Raw genomic sequence first — 25,000 nt, 5'->3', positions numbered from 1 at the left:
AGCATGCAAATATTTTCCCTTGTTTGGTCTGTGTACGTGTTTATTGATTAGGGTGTGTAGGGTGTAAATGTGGTCCGTAGTTCTATATTTTGGAAGGAAGCCAATCTGACTCTTGCTCAGGACATTGTGTTCGTTAAGGAAGTCTACAATTCTATTATTTAAAATACTACTAAATAACTTCCCCAGATTACTGCTCACACAAATGCCTCTGAAATTATTCGGTCCAGTTTGTCCCCACTCTTGTGAATTGGGGTAATAAGTCCTTGGCTCCAGATGTCAGGGAAACAGCCCGAACTAAGTACAAGGTTGAATAATTTGAGCACGGCCGTCTGCAGGTCAGGTGTGCTGTGTTTCAGCATTTCACCGAAGATGTTGTCAGCACCACAAGATTTTTTGCATTTTTGGTTTTTCAGTTTTTGGATTAATTCATCATGTGTGATTGGAAAGTCCAGTGGATTCTGGTTATTTTTTATTGTGTTTTCATATATTGGTAGTTTTTGTTTGACCTGATTATAATTCTCATTTAGTTGTTTTGGTGGGATTTCTTTATATAAGTTTTCAAAATGTTTTTTCCAGATTTCTCCATTTTGGATTGGCAAACCTTGTTGTTTTGTTGTGCTCAAATTATTCCACAAATCCCAGAACTGATTTTGATTTATTGATTGTTCAATTTCATGTAAGCTTTTGGTTAGATGGTGATGCTTTTTTACTCGAATTGTTTGTTTGTATTGTTGTAATTTGGAACAGTAGTCAATTCTTATGTCTGTATTGTTTGGTTCATTATGTTTCTGATTTGATAATTTTCTGAGTTGTTTTCTTAATGTTTTGCAGTCTGTGTCAAACCACTTTTCCGTTTTGGTTGTTTTTTTAGGATGTTTTTTGCCTTTCTTTTTCAACTCAGTTTTACAGGCTGCTTTTTAAATATATTAATGATTTCATTTGTAGCCAAATTTACACCATCCTTGTTTATTCCAAATAGTTTGTGCATAAATGTAGTGATTAGGTTTTTCAGTTCTTCAGAATTGAGGGCCTGGATATATTTGTCCTTGCTGTCTGGAGTCCATCTGTATCTCTGCTGGACTGGATACATTTGACAGTTCTCCATTCTTCTACGTTTTGCTGTGTGGTGTCTTTTAATATATATATTAGTTTGGTTATGGTCAGAAAGCGGAGTTTGCTGTCTGACAGTGAATGCACTGAAGGAGGAGGGGTCCATGTCAGTGATGGCATAGTCAACTACACTAGCTCCAAGACCTGAATAACACGTGAACCTCCCTAATGAGTCCCCTCTGATCCTGCCATTAAGTATGTACAGGCCTGAGGCTTGGCAGAGGTGCACTAATTCTGTACCATTTTTATTTACAGTATGGTCGAGATTGTTCCGTGCTGGGAGGTTTTTCGTGAGGCTCAGGGGCTCTGGCCAAACACATGTTTATTGCCCTTTGGGTCAATATTATCCGGTTCAGTTCCAGTTCTTGCGTTAAAGTCTCCACACAGCAGCACATTTCCCTGGGCCTGGAAACGGCTGATCTCTGTGTGGATGTTGTTCAGATATTCCTCATCATGGTAAGGGATTCTGCTGGAGGATTGTAGATGGCACAGAGATATGTGTCTGTGGTACCAATGCCAATTTCATTGTTTAATTTTAGCCAACAGTGGAATTTTCCTAGTGTAATGATAGAGATGTGTTTGGCCAGATCCTCCCTGTACCACACCAAAATCCCTCCCGAGTCTCGACCGCGATGGACTGTACTTAATTTAACCGAGGGCACAATTATTTCACAGTAGCCTGAGGGACAGTGGGTAAGCACATCTTGTCGACACCAGGTCTCAGTGAGAACAATAATGTCCACATCTGTGATATTTTTTACAAATTCTGGGTCTGTGCTTTTAAAGCCAAATGTGGAAGAATGAAGACCCTGAATGTTCCAACAACTTATTAGTAATGAACGCATTGACATTAATAAAGATAAACCTATTTGGTAAGACAGAGAGAAAACATGTACAATATATTGCATATATAAACACATACATGGCAAACAATTTACATTAGTGAATTATTGTTATTATTTATTTATTTCATATTGCTGAGTGAGTGTGTGTGAGTGAGTGAGTGTGTGTGTGAATGTGTGTGTCTGTGTGAGAGTGAATGTGTGAGTGTGAGTCTGTGTGAGTGAATGAGTGTGTGTGTGTGTGTCTGTGTGAGAGTGAATGTGTGAATGAGTGAGTGTGTGTGTGAATTTGTGTGTGTCTGTGTGAGAGTGAATGTGTGAGTGAGTGAGTGTGTGTCTGTGTGAGAGTGAATGTGTGAGTGAGTGAGTGAATGAGTGAGTGAGTGTGTGTGTGTGAATGTGTGTATGTGTCTGTGTGAGAGTGAATGTGTGAGTGAGTGTGTATGTGTGTGTGTCTCTGTGAGTGAATGTGTCTGTGTGAGAGTGAATGTGTGAGTGTGTAAATGTGTGTGTGTCTGTGTGAGTGAGTGTGTGTGTGTGTGTGTCTGTGTGAGAGTGAAAGTGTGAGTGTCTGTGTGAGAGTGAATGTGTGAGTGTGAGTCTGTGTGAGAGTGAATGTGTGAGTGTGTAAATGTGTGTGTGTCTGTGTGAGTGAGTGTGTGTGTGTGTGTGTGTGTCTGTGTGAGAGTGAAAGTGTGAGTGTCTGTGTGAGAGTGAATGTGTGAGTGTGAGTCTGTGTGAGAGTGAATGTGTGAGTGTGTAAGTGTGTGTGCATGTGTTTGAATAGTGTTCTTATCTCTGTAACAGCTGGTTGCACAGTGTTTGTAGCATCTCTTTAATGTGCCCCAGCTCGCTGGTTGTCGTGAGTGTGGGTGTGGCAGGGGGCCGGGCCACAGCTTCAGCATAGCTCTGTGCTCTCTGCTGTGGGGGTCTCTCCTGGTTTGGGGCAGTTTTTTGTTTCCTTTTCCTTGTAGGGGGTTGATGACCAGCAGGTGGATGTGGGGCAGGTATGTGTGGGTTTACAGGTGTGTAGGGAGCCTCAGGTAGGTGTGTTGGGGGTATTGGACGACGTAAGTTGCTGTCTCTCCTCACCGGGGTCAAAGGGGCATATCTGGGCATGTAGGGGTGGATGGGCCGGTAGTGTCCTGGTGTCGTTGGAAAGGGGCTCAGTGATGTTGGATTGCGCCCAGGGCAGCATCCTTTAGGTTTTTGCAAAAACACGCACTCCGCCTTTGTGTAGGTGAATTCCATCATAGAGGTGGTGGAGGCCGATATGGTGGTGGTGGGCCAGATGCACATTAGGGAGCGTGGAACATCCTCGTGTGATTTCAGCATTGATGTTGTTGATGACATGAGGTGGTGTGTCACGTCGCGGCAGGAGTGTGGAGATCACAATACGGGTCTCTGGGAACTTTTTGCTGGTGATTTCTGCGACTTTCTTCACAGCATCAGCAGTATGGTTAGCGCAGTGTGTGAAGGTCATTAGTCCCCGTGTGAATAATCACACATGAGGGGTTTCCAGAGAAGTCTCTAAGGAGCTGGTGGGCGTGGCCTGTTGTGCTGCATCGTTTCGCTGAAACTTTATGATGTGGGAAGAGCTTCTGTGGGTCCAGGAACTTCCCATTAGAGTCCATCAGAATGAAAACATCTGGACCAGGGTCTGATGGGTTACAGTGAGGAGGCTGGGGTGATGAGGCCTGTGTTTTCACTGGTGTCTGTGTGTTAGATGCAGACTGTGTGTCTGCGTAAGTGTTGTTTTTGGGGGTTACAGGCATTGTAGTGCTGCAGTGAGGTGTACTATCTCTGCTATTCTCCTGTTGATCTCTTAGCTCTTTCAACTTTCTGGTGAAGTTTTTTTCATTACTCTCTGTGTATTCTGTTAATTTTTCAATCTGTGCACGGAGAGTGTGATTTTCTTCTTTTAGTTCTTTAAGAGCTGCTGTGAGATTAGTGATGGAGGTGTTGCTCTCTTTCTTCAGCTGCTGGAGTTCATCTTTGAGCTGTTGGATGCAGATGTTTGTGTTGTGTGTGTCTGACTGTCTGTTTTGAATGTGTTCTCTGAACTCAATAAAGTCCAGTTCCAGCAGGGCCAGACTGTCTCTCAGCTGACGCTCAGACGGTGATGGTGGGGTTTTTTCTACACTCTCCTCCTCAGAGTTGGAGCAGTTTGCAGTGGTCTGGTCTCTCTCCTTATCTACTCTGACTTTCAACATAGTAAATATTTCCTCGAATGAGTTTAAGCTTGCCTCATTGCCTTGCAGAAGAATAGTGCCTTTAGTGTAGTAAGTAATGGTGAGAATGGGGTTATCTGTGTCCAGCATTTCATCTTCACATACAGTTAATCTCCCACCTCTGCCAATTCCTTCTTTAAAAATATGCTTAAAATGATCACAGATGGCAGATTTCCATCCAGTAATCAGTGCAGTGTAAAAAATGAAATTATTTTTTATTCTTTTCCCATTCAGTTGAATGTAGTCTGCATAAAGAATATCAGGATTTTCTTTCAGTGTTTTCTCTTTGTGCTTTTTCCTTGCCTGCACACTTTTACACTTCTCAGGGTAGATCACCTCCCTGCACTCTGATTGGCCTTTAGTCGTCATGGTGATCACTCTGGCAACTGTGCCAGAACTGCCAAACTGCCGTTTACTTTAGCTTTAGCCTTAGCTTACAACGATGGGATATTTTGATAGATATAGTTCAAATTTATAGTTTTATTGTTGTTGTATGCCAATTAAAGCTCACCTGTCTGTTTTTCATTTGGAGATCTCTGTTGTAGGATGTTTTTTTTTAGCAGTAGTCGATTTAATTAGTCCTTTCAGGTTTTGGAGGGAAAATGCAGGTAGCTCATATAGTGATGTTCCGGTAGCCAGATGCTAATCCCGATGTTTTTATCTTCTTTGTAGTAAAAAATATATATTTTTCTTGGTAAAAATATATCTTCAAATGTTCCTCTATTGTTTTTTCTTGTTTGCTATAATAATTTTTCTCTCTGTCTCACTTTTTTGGTTTAATCTTTCTTAATTGTTCAGGAGCTCATATTTAGAGTGGCTGCTCACTCTCTCTCTCTCTCTCTTCTATATATATATATATATATATATATATATATATATATATATATATACACTCTCTCTCTCTCTATATATATATATATATATATACACTCTCTCTCTCTTTCTATATATATATATATATATATATATATATATACCTCTCTTTCTATATATATATAGTATATATATATATATATATACTCTCTTTCTATATATATATATATATATATATATATATATATATATATATACATACACTCTCTCTCTCTATATATATATATATATATATATATATATATATATATATACACTCTCTCTCTCTTTCTATATATATATATATATATATACACTCTCTCTCTCTCTCTTCTATATATATATATATATATACACTCTCTCTCTTTCTATATATATATATATATATATATATATATATATATATATATATACTCTCTCTCTCTCTTTCTATATATACACACTCTCTCTCTCTCTCTATATATATATATATATATATATACACTCACCTAAAGGATTATTAGGAACACCATACTAATACTGTGTTTGACCCCTTTCGCCTTCAGAACTGCCTTAATTCTACGTGGCATTGATTCAAAAAGGTGCTGAAAGCATTCTTTAGAAATGTTGGCCCATATTGATAGGATAGCATCTTGCAGTTGATGGAGATTTGTGGGATGCACATCCAGGGCACGAAGCTCCTGCTCCACCACATCCCAAAGATGCTGTATTGGGTTGAGATCTGGTGACTGTGGGGCCATTTTAGTACAGTGAACTCATTGTCATGTTCAAGAAACCAATTTGAAATGATTCGAGCTTTGTGACATGGTGCATTATCCTGCTGGAAGTAGCCATCAGAGGATGGGTACATGGTGGCCATAAAGGGATGGACATGGTCAGAAACAATGCTCAGGTAGGCCGTGGCATTTAAACGATGCCCAATTGGCACTAAGGGGCCTAAAGTGTGCCAAGAAAACATCCCCCACACCATTACACCACCACCACCAGCCTGCACAGTGGTAACAAGGCATGATGGATCCATGTTCTCATTCTGTTTATGCCAAATTCTGACTCTACCATCTGAATGTCTCAACAGAAATCGAGACTCATCAGACCAGGCAACATTTTTCCAGTCTTCAACTGTCCAATTTTGGTGAGCTCTTGCAAATTGTAGCCTCTTTTTCCTATTTGTAGTGGAGATGAGTGGTACCGGTGGGGTCTTCTGCTGTTGTAGCCCATCCGCCTCAAGGTTGTGCGTGTTGTGGCTTCACAAATGCTTTGCTGCATACCTCGGTTGTAACGAGTGGTTATTTCAGGCAAAGTTGCTCTTCTATCAGCTTGAATCAGTCGGCCCATTCTCCTCTGACCTCTAGCATCAACAAGGCATTTTCGCCCACAGGACTGCCGCGATACTGGATGTTTTTCCTTTTCACACCATTCTTTGTAAACCCTAGAAATGGTTGTGCGTGAAAATCCCAGTAACTGAGCAGATTGTGAAATACTCAGACCGGCCCGTCTGGCACCAACAACCATGCCACGCTCAAAATTGCTTAAATCACCTTTCTTTCCCATTCTGACATTCAGTTTGGAGTTCAGGAGATTGTCTTGACCAGGACCACACCCCTAAATGCATTGAAGCAACTGCCATGTGATTGGTTGATTAGATAATTGCATTAATGAGAAATTGAACAGATGTTCCTAATAATCCTTTAGGTGAGTGTATATACTCTCTCTCTCTCTCTCTCTTTCTATATATAAATATATATACTCTCTCTCTCTTTCTATATATATATATATACTCTCTCTCTTTCTATATATATATATATATATACACACTCTCTCTCTCTCTCTCTCTCTATATATATATATATATATACTCTCTCTCTTTCTATATATATAGCCATGACTGAAATAGATCAGATAAAGACCTTACTAGGAGAGGGACAGACAGCAGCACTGGCTGCCAGATACGTGTGTGTGTGCCACAGCCTGAGAGACAGCAGGTGAATGTGTGTGTGTGTGTGTGTGTGTGACCTCAGTGTGTTTCCCTACTGTCCACCACAGTGACCCTCAGTAATGTATGTGTGTGTATGTATATATGTGTTAAAACACTGTGGTATCGAATGTTCACAGATATTGTAATCTGTTACACTGTTAATTTGTACAATGAATTTAATTTGTACATTTAAATTTAAGTTATATACTTTATTATTTTGATGTCTTTATAATTATTCTCTATGTATAATCTATGTGTTCCAAGCTTTGGCAATATTGTATTATGTACAGTCATGCCAATAAAGCATTTTGAATTTGAATTTGAATTTGAATTATATACTCTCTCTCTCTCTCTCTATATATATATATATACACACTCTCTCTCTCTCTTTCTATATATATAGATATCTTTGGCAGATTGATCAACCCTATTGAGTAAACTTTAGTCAGGGTAAAAGACATTTAATCTGAGCTAAATGAAAATAAGGCAATGAGTGATAGTTATACAGTCTGTTTAATAGGTTGTTTCAGAGTCATTTGTCTCCTGGAAAGTTTTGCAACAAATGTTTTCAGTATTTTGTTTGCTGAACCATCAAGAGCGAGATATACAAAAGCATGGGCGGTGCTAGGGCAGGGCTACCGCTTCTGGTTACTGTTGTAACATCTGCTTTTATTGTTATTTATAATCATTTTAGTGTATGAATAACACAGTATTGCATCGCTTCTCGCTTGGAACCCCACCCCCTGTGCGCCCATCTGTAGAAGTTGATGGCACCGGTGCTACCGCTCTCAAATGTTAGTCTGGAGCCCTGTGATACCTCTCTTTCCACAGTGTCGATAACACCACAGACTCAATTCAGTAGATTGTATTTTGATTAGGCTAACAGTCGGGTCGGTCTTTAACACTAAAATTGTACCTTTCAAATTGTTTGGTTTGTGGTCGGCTGCAGTGCAGGAGTCTTTTGAATGGGCTTTGTGTTTTTCCAATGCTAAAATATTTAACTGAAGGAGAAATATTTTGGGCAAAACAGTCTGAGTATTGTTTAAGGAATGTTAGGTTCTGTGGTGAGCTCACACAATGTCAGATGAAAGGAGAACTTGTAAACACATCTCTCTCTCACACACACACACACACACACACACACACACACACATGGAATGATAACTCAAAGGACGAGGAGGAGTGGCAACTGAACTGTATCATTGATCATGTAGATTAAATCAATACAGTCATCAGTACAATCAATTAACACTTTTGTCAGCATTTTGCATTCATGTACAGAATACCAAACTGAAGCTCTTGTTAAAGCACACACAAATTCAGAATTGACTCTCTTAACAATTATTCAAGGTTGTATTGTGAACATTAAATCCGTGCAAAGTTTTCCAAATAAAAAAATGGTTTGTCTTTGTAATTTTTCATCTAGCTATTCCTCTTGTTTTTAAAGGGACAGTTCACCCAAAAATTTAAATTCTCTCATCGTTCACTCACCCTCATGCCATCCCAGATGTGTGTGACTTTCTTTCCTTGGCAGAACGCAAATGAAGATTTTTAGAAGAATATTTCAGCTCTGTAGGTTCATACAATGCAAGTGAATGGTGACCAGACCTTTGTAGCTCCTAAAATCACATAAAGGAAATATAGAAGTAATCCATAAAACTCCAGTGTTACAATCCATGTCTTCAGAAGCAATATAATAGGTGTGGGTGAGAAACAGATACAAACTGAATCCTTTTTTACTCTAAATCTCCACTTTTACTTTCACTTTTGCATCTGAAAGGCACATGTGGTGCCTTTTTAGTTTAACATCTGAAGGTGAAAGTTAAAGTGGAGATTTACAGTTAAAAAATGATTAAATATTGATCTGTTTCTCACCCACCTCTATTATACAGTCTCTCTTCTACCCCCTTCCCTCCAATAACCTATCTCCATTTTGTTTTGTAACACCCACCTTTCACGATCCAATCAATTCCTCGTTTAGAAAAACAAATTCCATCTTACATTTTCTTTTTCTCATTGAATATCCTGGTTCACTCCGAAATAAGGCAGGAAGTTAAATGAGCTTTGAACGCCAATTCGCATTGACTTATTTAACATAATTGATCAACAAACGCATATTACACAGGTCATTAGAAACCTCTGATAAACATGCTTTGTCATCATTACAGTAGAGCTATCTGAGGAAATATCTTATAATAGATATATCTTATAATATGAATATCTAATAGCCTACATTGGGGACATTTCAATATGTTCTCTGACAATGGGGGGGCCTTGTAGTCAAAAAGGTTGAGAACTACTGATTTAGGGAACAGGTCAGGTTTGGCTGGTATGTTGATTACCACAAAAATGAATTTTGACTCTCTTTTTTCCCTCTTTCTCTCCCCAATTTGGAACGCCGAATTCCCAATGCGCTCCAAGTCCTCGGTGGCAGAGGACGAATCTCTGTTTCCTCCGCATGTGAGACCATTAATCCGCGCATCTTATCACGTGGCTTGTTGAGCGCGTTACCGTGGAGAAATAGCGTTATTCTCGCGCTATTCTCCGCGGCATCCACGCACAACTCACCACATGCCCCACCGAGAGTGAACCCCATTATAGCGACCACGAGGAGGTTACCCCATGTGACTCTACCCTCCCTAGCAACTGGGCCAATTTGATTGCTTAGGAGACCTGACTGGAGTCACTCAGCACGCCCTGGATGCGAACTCGCACTGTCACAAAATGTCCAAGAGACAAGGCTAAAAAATCCCCTTTTCTTGACTTTGCTAAAGAGGACATAAATAGAGAGAGTGACATGGATTACAACAGTCGCAAGAGAGAAAGATGGCAAATTTACTGTCACTCCCTTTGCCATTGCGTCTGTGGTAACTCGTTTTTTAAAAACTTATTCCAGGATAATGTTATAAATGTACACGAATGATTTACACTGCTAAATAAGGTGAAAAACTAGTCATCACAGTCTGTGTAAAAGGCAGGGGCGTAGTCACGGGTGGGCCGGGGGGCTGGGCCTGGGTCTCCCATAATATTAAACATTATTCTCTGACTTAAAATTTAGATTTATAAAAAAGGCAAAAAAAAAAAATCCTGATATCTGAAAATCTGTTCTCAAGCAAACCGTAATAAATTGGTGAACTGGAAAAAATAAATGACAAAGTGATATAATTGGCAGACTGGCACTTATCTAGAATAGTCATCAAGGTGATAATATTTCGGTAAATGACAAAAGGAGCATGGCAAAGCAAAATTTAATCCATCTATATTTACTAGCGTCTGTTCACTGGCCTGGAAGCTGTCTTTTGCCGTACTTGCAAATGTGTGTGTGGGTATGTGTGCATTTACAATCCTTTTCTGCTTCACCTGTGAACTGACATTACTCTCCTGCTTCAAGCTGTAAGCTGGCATGACTAATAAAGTTGTTCTGCTGCAGTATTCAAAAACGGTGTGAACACACTGCACAAACTCTTCTCTCATTGCTGCAGAGAAACCGTCATATCTAACGATCAGATACGGCACTGACTCTTGCAATCCATACATTCTCTTTTAATAGAAAAGCACCTTTTTAAAGTGATGCATCTTCCATCATGGGGTTTTCATGTAGGCTACTGTATATAACTTATAGCAGATATTGTTGACTTGCTTTCATTCTGTCATTTAGCATCATCTTTGTACAGTAGTACTTGAAACTATATATATTATAAATACTTTAAAATCATAAAACTTTATTTTATTTTTTTATGACACATGATTTCATCACATGCCCTTTCATGGTCATGGCATATTAATCTCTTCATAAATGCATCCCATCATATTTATTAAAGTTATTTTTAGTGGATGAATCACTGTAATACCCCTCTACCATGGAGTTGTTTACCCTGCTGGAAAATCCAGCTTGACCCATTTTAAAGGGAAAGTACATCAAAAAATGAACATTCTGTTATGATTTGCTCAATTGAAATATTCTTAAAATCATGTTGTTAAATATAAAAAAAAATATTCTATAAAGTATTTGTATATATTTTATTTCCCTAAAGCTGTAAATACGTTTGTACTTGTCTGTGTCTATCCAAACGTATAAACGTTTGCTTTTTAAAAAGGGCGTACAAATAGCTCTGTTTGAACAAATAGTTATTTGTCTCTGATGAACACATCAGAAGAAATGTTTGAAGAGTCATAATGCAACTCTTGCCATACAACAATAGTTCATTGTGAAAGCGGCTGTGAAGCTCCAAACAGGACATAAACACCATTTAATTAGTATGAAGTGGTCCGTATGAGTCGTGTAGTATATTCCAAGTCTTCTGACGTCAAATGACAGCTTTGTGTGAGAAACAGACTGAAATTTAATCTTCACCTCTGCCAAAGTTCACGTCCATATTGAAAAATGGCGCACCATCCCCACTGATGCCAAAAGAGCATCAGTGTCTGTCTGTCTTCGTCTATCTATCTATCTATCTATCTATCTATCTATCTATCTATCTATCTATCTATCTATCTATCTATCTATCTATCTATCTATCTATCTATCTATCTATCTATCTATCTATCTATCTATCTGTCTGTCTGTCTGTCTGTCTGTCTGTCTGTCTGTCTGTCTGTCTGTCTGTCTGTCTTCGTCTATCTATCTATCTATCTGTCTGTCTATCTGTCTGTATATCTATCTATCTGTCTGTCTGTCTGTGTCTATCTATCTGTCTGTCTGTCTGTCTGTCTATCTATCTATCTGTCTGTCTGTCTTCGTCTATCTGTCTGTGTCTATCTATCTATCTATCTATCTATCTATCTATCTATCTATCTGTCTATCTATCTATCTATCTATCTGTCTGTCTGTCTGTCTGTCTGTCTGTCTATCCATCTATCTATCTGTCTGTCTGTCTGTCTAGTGCTAGGCTTTTTTCAAGCCAACATCCAAGTTTGTCTTGAGGAAACTTCTCTATCTAGTTCACTATAAATCTAGAAATAAAGTGTTTCTTTTTGTGTTCAATAAACCTCACCTCAATCTCTGTACTTAAACCTTTAACGAGTTCTAGAAAACTCTGTAAACTTGCACATCCTCCTTAAAGCCGGTGCTTTGATGCCAGTTAAAGGGAAACTACATTTCTAACTTTCAGAACTGCAGCTCATCCAGAATAGGGATGTAACTCTCCCGGGTGTTATTCTGAGCATGAACTCCAGCAGGGACAGTTCATGCTCAGTCTGAGACTGACGGTTGGGTGCCTGCCGTCTGCCGCAGCTCCCTGGAGGAGTGACACTTTGCATCACACTCAGATCTGGCCATTAAACAGGAGAGATGCTGTAAGAGAAACTGACAAATTCAGAGCCTAGTTTAGTGTGAGCGTGTGCTGAGCGAGAGCAGTTATTGTGTTTATATTAATCCACAAAGGCTGCATCTTAATTGAATCCCAATTCACATACCTTAGTGTACTTTGATAGTGATTGGAAAGTACATACTTTTGAGTGTGCAGAAAGGCAGTACGACAGTATTAGGACATACTCGTCATAAAATTGTATATTGATAGCACAGACCCCTTTTATGTGTACTGTTTGTGTTTAGTGTCAGAATCTAGGTAAATAAACAACTTCAAAATTCACTGTTAGGTCTAGTGATGTCCCGATACCATTTTTTTGAGAACGAGTATGAGTACGAGTACGATACTTCATTATATATTATTATTTTTTAATTAATAAATATATATTATATATATTAAATAAAGTTCTTATATGTAACGGGAGCCAGCTGGTAGATAGCTGTGCAGTGTGTAAACCTGGCTGTAGCCTTTAGCCTCCTTGTTAGAGCACCTGCCTCCCACGCCGGAGACGTTGGTTCGAGTCCCGTACGGAGTGGGTAGAACAAGAGCGTCACATATACTGTATACAGAACCTCACAGCACAATCCAAAATCATGTCGTTGTCCTTTTCTGGATATCGCATCCCCATTCAGAACATCGCAGCGCCATTTTGCAGCCCTTTGCAGCCCTCTTCAGCCGTTCGGCATCCCACAGCAACCCATTTCAGCTTATCACCGCCCGTTTGGCCCACTTTCGCGGCCTACCATTCTCCCTATGGCCAGTCTGCCCCTGTGGGCAATATTAGCTGAAAAAGCATGCAAAGTAAGGATGCACAGTTCGAAAACCCAATGCAAAATAGTATGCCATCCTTGCACCTTTAATACAAGCTACGTACAGCAAAGCGTGCGGTATGTATACTGTGCGCAGTATGTGCATTTTCTGTTATGCATAGACACTGCATAGGATACTGTATCCCACAATGCATTGCCGGAAGCATTTTTAACCTTATCAAGATGTTTAACCTTATCACCATTTATTTACATTGCAACTTTTGGGTCAGTTGCAATGTAAATAAATGGTGGGAGGGAGCCCCTTGAAGATAATTGCCACTAGTATTCCAGTCTAAACATAACTATACTCTTTTCAATGCATAATGATTTTAGATGCAATAATTTTAATCTCTTAATGGTCTGCACTTATATAGTGCCTTTTTAACCTTAGCGGTATTCAAAGCGCTTTACACTGCGACTCATTCACCCATACACACACACACACACATTCATGGCAGAGCTGCCATGCAAGGCGCTAGCAAGGGTTCAGTGTCTTGCCCAAGGACACTTCGGCATGTGGAGTCATGCCAACCCTGCGATTAGTGGACAACCCGCTGTACCACCTGAACCACAACCATCCTCTTAATTGGAAAGCATCCAGAGAATGCACACATGTATCTGCGCACACTCTCTCAGTGAACGTATTTTTCTGTCTGTAAAGCATGCTATAAGGTGCTATAAGGGTCTTTTCTCATCATCGTGCTGTTTATGAAGGCTTTGAGTATCTGCTGAGGTCTGAATGCTGCACTGCAGTCCTGCTGCCTGCTGCAGTTTTATTTGCTGCTCCTGACAAGTCTAACTTTACATCAACCTGCACGGTCTGGACTCCATGAAGCTTCAATGAGGCTTGTGCATGTCAAGGTTTTTGAAGCTTTTTATGTTAGCGTGTTGCTAATGTGGACCGAACAGAATCCTCCAAAATCAAACGTTCAGTTTTACTGAGGGACGGTTATTTTAAGATCATAACCACAATTAAACATAGAGGGGATTTTTGTAGTGGACGGTTTCAGTACATTACTACAGTATTGAGCCCAGCGTGTATTTCAATCAAGTCACCTGCAGAGACATGCACCCGTACTAATGATTTCATTTTTCTGTTTGTTCTAGTCGGACAGCAACACCAGTTTCCTTCGAGCAGCAAGAGCTGGAAATATCGACAAGGTGCTGGAGCTTCTGAAGGGGGGCGTCGACATCTGTACTTGCAACCAGGTACGTCTCTCTTTCATAGACACCGTAAACACACTGTTTAATTGTATTTATGTATGGAAGGAAGTCACGAGTGCTGGATCAAGGTGCAGCGAAACATCCACACTGGGATACCTCCATGAAGGGCACCGGTCTCTCACACAGGAGGTCTAAAGTGGTGGTGGTGTAGTGGGCTAAAGCACATAACTGGTAATCAGAAGGTCGCTGGTTTGATCCCCACAGCCACCACCATTGTGTCCTTGAGCAAGACACTTAACTCCAGGTTGCTCCGGGGGGATTGTCCCTGTAATAAGTGCACTGTAAGTCACTTTGGATAAAAGCGTCTGCCAAATGCATAAATATAAATGTAAATCTAAACACATGCAACAACTGACAAGGAATGAGCAACTTCAGACTCCATAGAAATGCATAGACATGTGCACTTCAGTTGCACATGCATATGGAGAACTGCGATTGTGATAATAGGATCCAACAGAACACCCGAATGGTGACATCACACACCGTACACCCCAATGCCCAAAGTAATTAAATGTATTGAGTTCAATTCAATCATTCAAATTAGTTCAAATAATTAACTTTTAATGAGTATTTAAAACGTTCTCTTTTTTTTGAGTTCACGAAACTGGCACCTTATATGTAACCTGAACTGTTTTATTGTTTTGAGTTCAATGAACTTAATTGTTTTTGTTTGGTAAACCCAAATTGGGCAGGGGATTTCTTGTTCCCAGCATGCTTTGCATGGAACTCGATAGGAAAAGTAAATGTTAAGATTACGTGTTATTTTATGTGTTTTTTGTAACATGAATGCAAAGGGGGAAAGTGTTTAGTGTTTAGTGTTTAGTTATGTTGCCATTTAGAAGAGTTTCTGTTATGTTGGGGTTTTGGGGATACCATTATGGGGAAGAGTGGAGCTTGAGCTTAGGTTGAGGACCTATTTAATTATCTTATTTACTGCTTTATCCATTATTAAGCAAGTCACTAGTCAGACTTAACTTGGGTGAATAAAGAGATAGATTTGTGTTGCAAAAATAATAATTATAATATATATATATATGTGGTGATTTATTCAAAATGTAAAGTTAAGTGCCATCAAAATGTATGAGTTAGCTTACTCAGTTAGCATGCAAAAGTGGTACAAAATCAAAACCTGACATTTCCACTTACTTACATTTTTTATTAAACTGATGACCTCCATTTTTTGAGTTCTGCTAATTTATTCGGGTTTACAGTTCACGAAACAACTATTTGAAACAAAACAACATAAATGTACTACAAAAGAGCAAAAACCTCTTTGAAGTCTTAATAACAACTATTTAAACACCTCCATAAGTTCCCTTCAAACATGGAAACATAATAAATTCATTAAAGCTCAAGACGTTACAGATATTCCCCATTGCTTCAATTTTGTTCTCAATAGTTTAAGTTAAGTTAACACTTAAAATCTTTTCAATTTAATTTATGGATTTTTTAAATAATAGTAAGTTCAAGGAGCTTAGATATTTGAGTTATGAGCCCAAAACTAACATTTCAAATAATTTTAAATTAAGACAACTTGATTTTTCCAGTAATGACAGCATTTGGGGCGGCTGTGGCTCAGGTGGTAGAGCGAGTCGGCTGCTAATCGCAGGGTTGGGTTCGATTCCGGCCCACATGACTCCACATGCCGAAGTGTCCTTGGGAAAGACACTGAACCCCAAGTTGCTCCCAATGCCAGACTATCACCTTGCATGCAGCTCGGCCATCATTGGTGTTTGAGTGTGTGTGAATGAGACGCAGTGTAAAGCGCTTTGGTAACCTCTAAGGTTAAAAAAGGTGCTATATAAGTGCAGAACATTAACCATTTGGGTTTACAGCAAAAAATAGGGGTTACAGTGAGTCACTTACAATGCAAGTGAATGTGGGCCAATTTTTGACCTGTAAAATACTGTTTCAAAAGTTCAAAAGATAAAGGATATGCGTGTAAACATGATTTTAGTAAGTAGTCAGTTTCACAACTCCGTTACCATGACAATATAATGAACACAAACACTAAAACCCTAAAATGACTGTAAAAATTACAAAATTTTACAGCTCAAATAATACATGAGTTTTAACAGAAGAATTAATGCAAGTGCTTTTATAAAATTATAAACTTCCCTGTGGCAGGGCGGAGGGTGGGACGGGTCGTGATTATACACACTCGGCCCCTTATCAGGCTAATCAAGTCTCCGAGAGGGATAAAGGCCGACTGTGGAAGATGGTGCACGTGCACCTGCATCTCCGTTATGTGTGTGTTTGTGTCGTTTGTTTAAGTGTTTCATTAAAAATATTATTGATATTGTCAAGCCGGTTCTCGACTCCTCCTTGCCCATCTAAATCCCTTTACATTCCCATTTCTGCCTTTAAACCTTCCAAAAATGGACCCTCATTGACTTCCATTATAAGTGCCTCATTGTAACCTTTTGTTAAAGAACAGGAGCGACGAGTCGAAATACATTTTTGTGGTAGTCAACATTATGCTACAAATGCTGTCGATTGAGCTCAACTTGTATTCGACCTGGACTATTCCTATAAAATATCAACGGCATCATGGTCTTAAATACAAAGGTCTAGAATCATTTGGTTTGACGTTTGTTATCTAATGCAATGGCATTTTTAAGTATGTCTTAAGTGTCCAAGCACTTGGACTTTTGTCCGGCAGTTCAGTGAAGACGAGAATGAACTAATTCAATACATACGGCATTACTATCCGCCTCTGTTTACTAAGGAACTGTTTAAAACGTTTGTTTGTGGAAGTGCTCTTTATTTGGTTTGATGATTGAGAGGAGCACGTGGGGCCCTTGAAATTATGGGGAATGACTTAATGGTAAGGATGTGCATATTTGATTTGAGTATGCATGTCCAAGTTATCTGCTGAATATATTTGCATTATATGCTGATCATGATAACATGATCTAAACATGCTGTGCTTTACAAACGAGGTGTTTGTAGAGAGTGAACCCACATGACAGTGTTATCTTAAGGTTTGTCTGTCCTGTACGGCTTGAGATGCTCATTTATTAACACCTCTCTACAAAACACTGCTCATTGACTGATCTGGTGGGGTCGGTCAGGATGAATCTGACATTGAACAACTGCTATTATATTTAACTCGCGTTACACTGAACATGCGGTCTACCTTGTGAATGGACGAGGAGGAATACTAGTTCTCCTGAACATCTCTTTCTCAATGTTTTGTCTTCTCAATGAGCTTCTAACGCCTGTCTCTGATTACCGCAGAATGGCCTCAACGCTCTGCACCTGGCTGCAAAGGAGGGGCATATTGAGCTGGTCGAGGAGCTGCTGGAGAGGGGGTCTTCAGTTGATTCTGCTACCAAGGTAAATTTCCTCGAGACAAAAGTCATTTCCTTAGTCATCGCAAAAATAATGGCTGTTTTTGCCTGTTTTGGATATTTCATTTGTCCAATTTTCTCTCAAAAGCTCCTTTAGTGTGTCGTGCTTTAAGAAAGGCTCTTCACAATTAAATGGTCTCCTCTAAAAGTATTGGGGTTTCTTTCAATGCCACCTTCGAGCATATGTTACGTTAAAGGACGCCAAAGACATTTTGACCAAAAATGAGTGGCCGATCTTAAGTTGGCTGTAAAAAAATGTGTGTACAGTAATGCATTAACAATAAAAGACTATGGGGGCAAGTGCACAACGATTGCCCCACTTGACCGATATTATCAAGGACTGATTAAGAACTGAGAGGCGCATGGGCCGGCACTGTGGAGGCCCCCAATGACATCACTACGCTCACCTTTATGCGCTACAGGACGCTTGGTAGATTTGGTTGGATTTTTCAAATTGATGGAAGAAAAGATTGGTGCAATGTCTGACACGGCCAATTATATGTACTTTTTAATTATGAATTATTTCATCCCCCAATTTGGAACGCCCAATTCCCACTACTTAGTAGGTCCTCGTGGTGGTGCGGTTACTCACCTGAATCCGGGTGGCGGAGGACAAGTCTCAGTTGCCACCGCTTCTGAGACCGTCAATCCGCGCATCTTATCACGGGACACGTTGTGCACGACACCGCGGAGGCTCACAGCATGTGGAGACTCATGCTACTCTCCACGATCCACACACAACTCACCACACGCCCCATTGAGAGCGAGAACCACTAATCGCGACCACGAGGAGGTTACCCAATGTGACTCCACCCTCCCTAGCAACCAGGCCAGTTTGGTTGCTTAGGAGACCTGGCTGGAGTCACTCAGCACGTCCTGGATTTGAAACTCGCAACTCCAGGGGTGATAGTCAGCATCAAAACTCGCTGAGCTACCCAGGCCCCCCCAAATCATGCATTATTAATAGGGATGTACACGGCACCTGTATTTGTCAAATACCAAAATCACTATTCGGTTATTCTGCACGTGTAAGGTCTTCAACCTGATCTGAGTTCAATGGTACCCGACAAACCTACAGGTTTTGAAGTCGGTTTATCAAGTAGGCCATAGGGCAATTTCCGGACATATCACACGTCCGTCTGCACTGTTTTTAAATCGTTTTTCTACTTTTCAACTCACTTTTTTCAGTGTACCGCGCAGGACCGTCACATCCTGAAGAAGTCCTTCAAACCATCGTGTTCAATGCCTCATGGAAAGTGAAACTGACCGGGCAGAATCATGCATTTTCAACTGATTAAGGCCTACTATCTTTGTGTTTGGAAGCGATTTGTAAATCAGACGCTGTTCTCTGCAGTCCTTCAAATAAACGCGCTGCGCCTGTAAGACGCAGAATCCCACTCGAGCTCGCCCGCACTGGCCGAACAAATGGTTGGGCTATTTCACATAAGGATGACATTTACATGGATTTATAATAGATATCTCTAAATAAATAAATAAATGAATGGTTTAGAGCTCTGGGACTTTTGGGTTTAGAGGCCCCTGGGCAACAGGCCAATCGGTCGGGTGGTTAATCCATCCCTGTCCATTATAAATGCATTTACATGGCAGTGCTCATAATGGACCATGCACTTTTTATTAGTTTTTACAGACTGAGGTAATAGTTGCAATTTTTGCCTGTGCTAAACGTCAGCATGCCACAAATGCTGTCTATAGAGCTTAACTTGCATTTTATATGAAGTATTCCTTTCATAGAAAATGTCTCATGCTGTAACAAGCAGGAATGAGTCGACTTTAACCTCAGTCGACACTTCACTGTGTGCTGGATGTAGGAACTTGATCTCTATGTCACATGATTGCTTTTCACTCTTCTGTAGGATGTAGAGACCCACAGGATGGTCAATAGAGACCAGTGAGAAATCAATAATAATAATATTAAAAGCTCAGTGAACTTAAGGTATGCCTAGTAAACGAGTAAGCAATGTTTCACTGCATATGGGAAAATAATGAAAATATATATTATATAAATATAAATGTATACTTGTATAGGTGGTAAACAATCACACAAAAACAATCACAAAAAAACTAAAATATCATGAATTATGTTTGTGCTTAGCTTTGAATGTTCTTTGGTGCAAATCAACACTCTGAAACTGGACTCCAGTGATGATTTATTTATTCATGTTAGAAGAACGTCTAATAAAACTGTGATCAGGAGTTCAACTGCTAGCATTGAACAATCACAGTTTTCATGCCAGCGGCTAAAAACCTGAAATCTACCAAAAAAAGAAATGCTATTTTTTGGCAGAACAGAAGCCTCCTTTTAGACATGTAAGACACTAAACGTGGATCAATATGCATTGTGAAAGCACTATACAAATACATTGTGTTTGAAATGAAGGTTTAATATCTGTAAATGATCATTTAACCTTTTTTGGTATGATATTGCAAAGTCATACATTTTTTGAGACCCTACTTTAACTTGCACTCATATTTCAGTGTTCTGCTCAAATGATCATTGTGTTTTTGTTGGCCTATAGAAAGGAAACACGGCTCTGCACATCTCTTCACTAGCAGGACAAGGAGAAGTTGTGAAGCTCCTGGTCAAGAGAGGAGCAGACATTAATCTACAGTCTCAGGTAGAAGTTATTCCTTTATGCATGCACAAATGCCCCAAACCTAATGCACTTCCAAAATGATCAATAGCTAATAAGGTGTATTGTTGATTTGCGATCCTAGAATGGATTCACTCCCCTGTACATGGCCTCTCAAGAAAACCATCTAGACGTGGTGCGATATCTGTTGGAGAATGGTGGAAACCAGAGCACATCTACAGAGGTAAAGAGTTTGGAAGGGTTTGTGAAATTTAAAACATGGTAACATTGCAAAAGTATGATATTTCTATATCTATTTGTATACTTTATACTAGACTTTATCCCTATAGATTACTATTTATTAGCATGATAGCAAACCTCACACTTAACAGACTGCTTCCGGAAGTTAAATTCCTCGAGATGTCACAAGAGCATTTTTGGGAGATTTACATTTACATTTATGCATTTGACAGCAACCTGGAGTTAAGTGCCTTGCTCAAGGACACAATGGTGGTGACTGTGGGGATCGAACCAGCAACCTTCTGATTACAGTTATGTGCTTTAGCCCACTACGTCACCACTACTGATCGAGTACAAGTACCGATACTTTCGTCTCGGTACTCTCGTATTATATGTGTTTTTTGTTTTATTTTATTGTAAGGTTGCAGTTTTCAGATACAATACTGTGAGAATGATCGTTTTAGGACAGGGTGTTTATTACGTTTCCGCAACTGTTACTCATTTTTTAGCAAATCTATGAAAAGTCACAAACAAATAAAAAATATGTATATTAAAATTATAACCATTAACAAAACCGAGATAGCCGACCTGCTGTGTGGTGAGAACTGGAGTGGTGGTGGCGTGGTGGACTAAAGCACATAACTGGTAATCAGAAGGTTGCTGGTTCGATCCCCACAGCCACCACCAATGTGTCCTTGAGCAAGACACTTAACTCCAGGTTGCTCCGGGGGGATTGTCCCTGTAATAAGTGCACTGTAAGTCACTTTAGATAAAATTTCGGCCAAATGCGTAAATTTAAATTGTTTTTAACTTTTACATTGTCAAAAATTGTTAAAAAAAAAATCTCAAATTTCACAGAAAAAATTAGGCATACTAATAAACAAGGATTCTTTTGTAAATGTAAGCAGGTGCATTCATGAACAGACCATAAGCATATCCACATAAATGTAATTAAAAATGTAATCAAATGAAAATAGATCAATTAATATGAAACATATTTTTATCATATGAAGTCACATATTCCCTGTTGTCTTCTGTTTTTGTGCTTTTATGTTGAAATTCTTGTTTAGTTTCCTGTTTCCTGTGTTAGTTTTGTAGTCCTTGTAGTTTTATTCCCTGATTGTTTCCCCAGGTGTTCCTCGTTCCCTTGTATATTTCAGCCCTTGTTTCTCCCGGTTAGTTTGTCAGTTTTTGCATGTATTGTCATGTTCTGCGCCGGGTTTGAACACGTTATGCTATCAGCGTAGACCTCGATGAACATCTCCCAGCCCACGTGTTCAAAACAGGAAGTGCATAGAGGATGTAGTGCCGACTGTGATGAGGCAGACAAAGAACACGGATCTAAGTGCAGCTTTAATGCAAACAAAAGATGAACAAAGTAACTAGTAACAAAGTAATAGTAAATATATCAAAACGCAGGAAACCAGGCACAGAACAAGACCAAACATGCAAAAACTGACAAGCTAACCGGGGGAAACAAGGGCTGAAATATACATCCTTACAGCACAGTACAAAACACAACATCTGAGTTATTTTTGTCCAATAAAGTGCTGCAGAACAGATGTGAGATATTACTTAAATATAATATAATTATTATTCATTTATTATTATTATTATTATTATGCACAAATATACAGTACTGATATATTTATCATTTTATTTCCCTTTTAAATTGAGCTTTTATTTTGGCGGAAAACCGAGTGAAGCCCTTTCAGTTTGTATGTTTTTGACGACAGCTTCACACCTCCAGAAAAGTAGGTCGCTACATGACCCAGTGTGATTATTAAACCGTAAAAGGACGCGTATACAATGAATGAGCTCTGCTCTCTGTAAGAGCGTGCAAAAAGCTCTTGATGAAGTGTTTCAGTGTACGAGCAGCCGGCATTACACATTCAACTTGAAGTGCACAGCACGTGCAGACTGTACATTTATTGTATTAAATCACAGCCTGTGCTGTTTAATAATCACACTAGGAGATGTTGCGATTTTAATTTGTTTGCTGATTGTTTACAAAATTACATTAAAACGTCAATCGGTGTTGGAGCGTTTTATGAGTATGTGAGTGCAGTATCGGACCCCTAAAAAAATCACATTCATTTTCTCCACAGGTGAATATATTTTTAACGATAACTTATAAACCTTTAAAGACAGACCTAGCATGAACTCCAAGTCGATTGTGTAGTTAGCGTATGCTTCTGTGAAAGCAACCAGCCGGTATTATTTTACCTTCATTTAAAAATAAAGGTTTTAATATTGCGTCGAAAGGAGTAAGTTGAGGTGGTTTGGGCATCTGGTAAGGATGCCCCCTGGCCGCCTCCCTAGGGAGGTGTTTCAGGCACGTCCAGCTGGGAGGAGGCCTCAGAGAAGACCCAGGATTAGGTGGAGAGATTACATCTCCACACTGGCCTGGGAACGCCTCGGGGTCCCCCAGTCAGAGCTGGTTAATGTGGCTCGGGATAGGGAAGTTTGGGGCCCCCTGCTGGAGCTGCTGCCCCCGCGACCCGACTTCGGATAAGCGGTTGAAGATGGATGGATGGGTTTAATATTTTAATCCCTGGTCATGAACTACACTACCCATGGTACATATATACCAATATGGAATATCCACCAATCAGAGAGTCACAGGGAACAAAGTGTGCCAAAAGAGCTCTGCAGCACTTCTATGATGCACTTTGAATGATGCAATCAAACTACTTATACATTTGTATATATCTGAATATTTTGCTGTTCAATATAATACTTATAATCAACATTTTAAACCGACAGATTTATACATTTCCATTGTTTGTAGTTTAAATACTCATGGGATTGTAGTTCATTCCCTCATGAAAGAAGTACACAGTCTTTTTGTACAATTTAAATAATTGTATATTTTTTTTGCTTCAAATCAAACCTTGCAATGTTGTGATTCACCTCAGAGCGGGTTGGTTTGGCACATATATTAGAACTCTTTTGTGAAGTTCGTTTTGAGATCCCTATGGGAAAAATGAATGGGGAACAATGGCGGCTGAAAAAGTGGGCAGACACAGCTGCACCCTATAATGCCAGACACGTGTGCTACTATCTACATGTTTCTTTTCGCTGTTTCTTTCAGGATGGCTTCACACCCCTAGCTATTGCACTTCAACAAGGCCATAATCAGGTGGTGTCCATCCTTCTGGAGAACGACACAAAGGGCAGAGTCCGCCTGCCTGCCCTACACATCGCTGCCCGCAAGGACGACACCAAATCTGCCGCCCTGCTGCTCCAAAACGACCACAATGCAGATGTTCAGTCGAAGGTAAATGTTGCATGAGGGTACACAGTCATAACCCAAACCGGAGTTGTTCAAGGATGGTCGAAGTGTACTGTATGACGAACAAAATATAAACCGTGTGACTTTGTCATGTAAAATAGATGATCAGTTTTTATTGGCATGCTGTTGGAGTAAAGAAAATAACTGTGGCGTCTGTGTGATTAACACGTTTCTGCATGAACTAACTGACCGTTACAATCTCGTCTTGCATCTTGTCCCATTGTCTTGATTTATGGTTAGGGTTGGGAATCGAGAACTGCTTCTTATTTTAAGTTAATGATCACTTTAATGGGATCTAGACTCTTTAAATTCCGTATGATTCCCGGCCCTGCTTGTGGTGCGTTGTCATGTGTGTATCTGTCCTGCTGTTGTTTCATGATGTTTGCTGTGCGTGTTATTATTGACCGTGTCAGATGAACTCTTTTATCTGTGTTTGTCTCTCTGCATCTGTTTCTCTGTGTTTCCCTCTCCAGTCTATGTGTGCCTGTGTCCTGTGTTTCCATCCCGACGCTATCAGGGTTTCACTTTTTATCTAACTTACCCATTCCTCTGTTTAATCAGTTGTACTTTGTTAAAACATTCTCACTTGGAGGTTAGCATAGCATGGCTCTCTGTATGGGGTAAACGATCGCATGCACTTGCATAATGAATGTGCACGATGCATTGACAATATTGCGTGAAAATGTGCATGCCTGTGAGTGCGAGATGTGTTTGTGTGAGTAACTGAATGTCTATCGCTGGTAGATGTAGTGATTTTTCTTAAAAAGTGGCCAAATATTTGAACTGAAATGATGCTGGATGTTTGACTTTGAAGTTTAAAGAGAACCATACAATATTAAAGCAGTTTTTAGACCTAGCATCTGAACTCATCGGAATACAACCTTTGGATAAAAACGTTGTTAAATAATGAGTTTGAATAGTTTGATGGCCTTAACACACTGAAATTGATACAGTGCCCCCAAAAATTATTATAATTTTCATTAAATTATTTAGGTGTTCGTGAGAATATATATAATACTGTATATATTTTTATATGTAATTGCAAATCTAAATATATAGTTGTAAATCCGAATAAAATCTAAATATATAAATAGATCTATATATAGATCTAATAATATAATCTAATATAATAATATAATAATCTAATATAATCTAATAATTTAATATAA

General features: G+C 39.5%; 1 protein-coding gene across 1 annotated transcript in view; it reads left to right on the top strand.

Annotated features, from left to right (window-relative positions):
• Positions 1-25,000, top strand: part of ank2b (ankyrin 2b, neuronal) — a 97,182-nt gene that overhangs the window by 7,005 nt on the left and 65,177 nt on the right. Inside the window, 5 exon segments of the mRNA XM_052149164.1 lie at positions 14,236-14,337; positions 17,593-17,691; positions 20,243-20,341; positions 20,442-20,540; positions 23,631-23,816. Of these exon segments, the coding sequence (XP_052005124.1) occupies positions 14,236-14,337; positions 17,593-17,691; positions 20,243-20,341; positions 20,442-20,540; positions 23,631-23,816 (585 nt within the window).

The sequence above is a fragment of the Xyrauchen texanus genome, chromosome 1 (assembly GCF_025860055.1).
Source record: "Xyrauchen texanus isolate HMW12.3.18 chromosome 1, RBS_HiC_50CHRs, whole genome shotgun sequence".
Classification (NCBI taxonomy): Eukaryota; Metazoa; Chordata; class Actinopteri; order Cypriniformes; family Catostomidae; genus Xyrauchen; species Xyrauchen texanus.
Note: the sequence above shows the minus strand (reverse complement) of the source record. Positions and strands in the feature narration are given on the sequence as shown.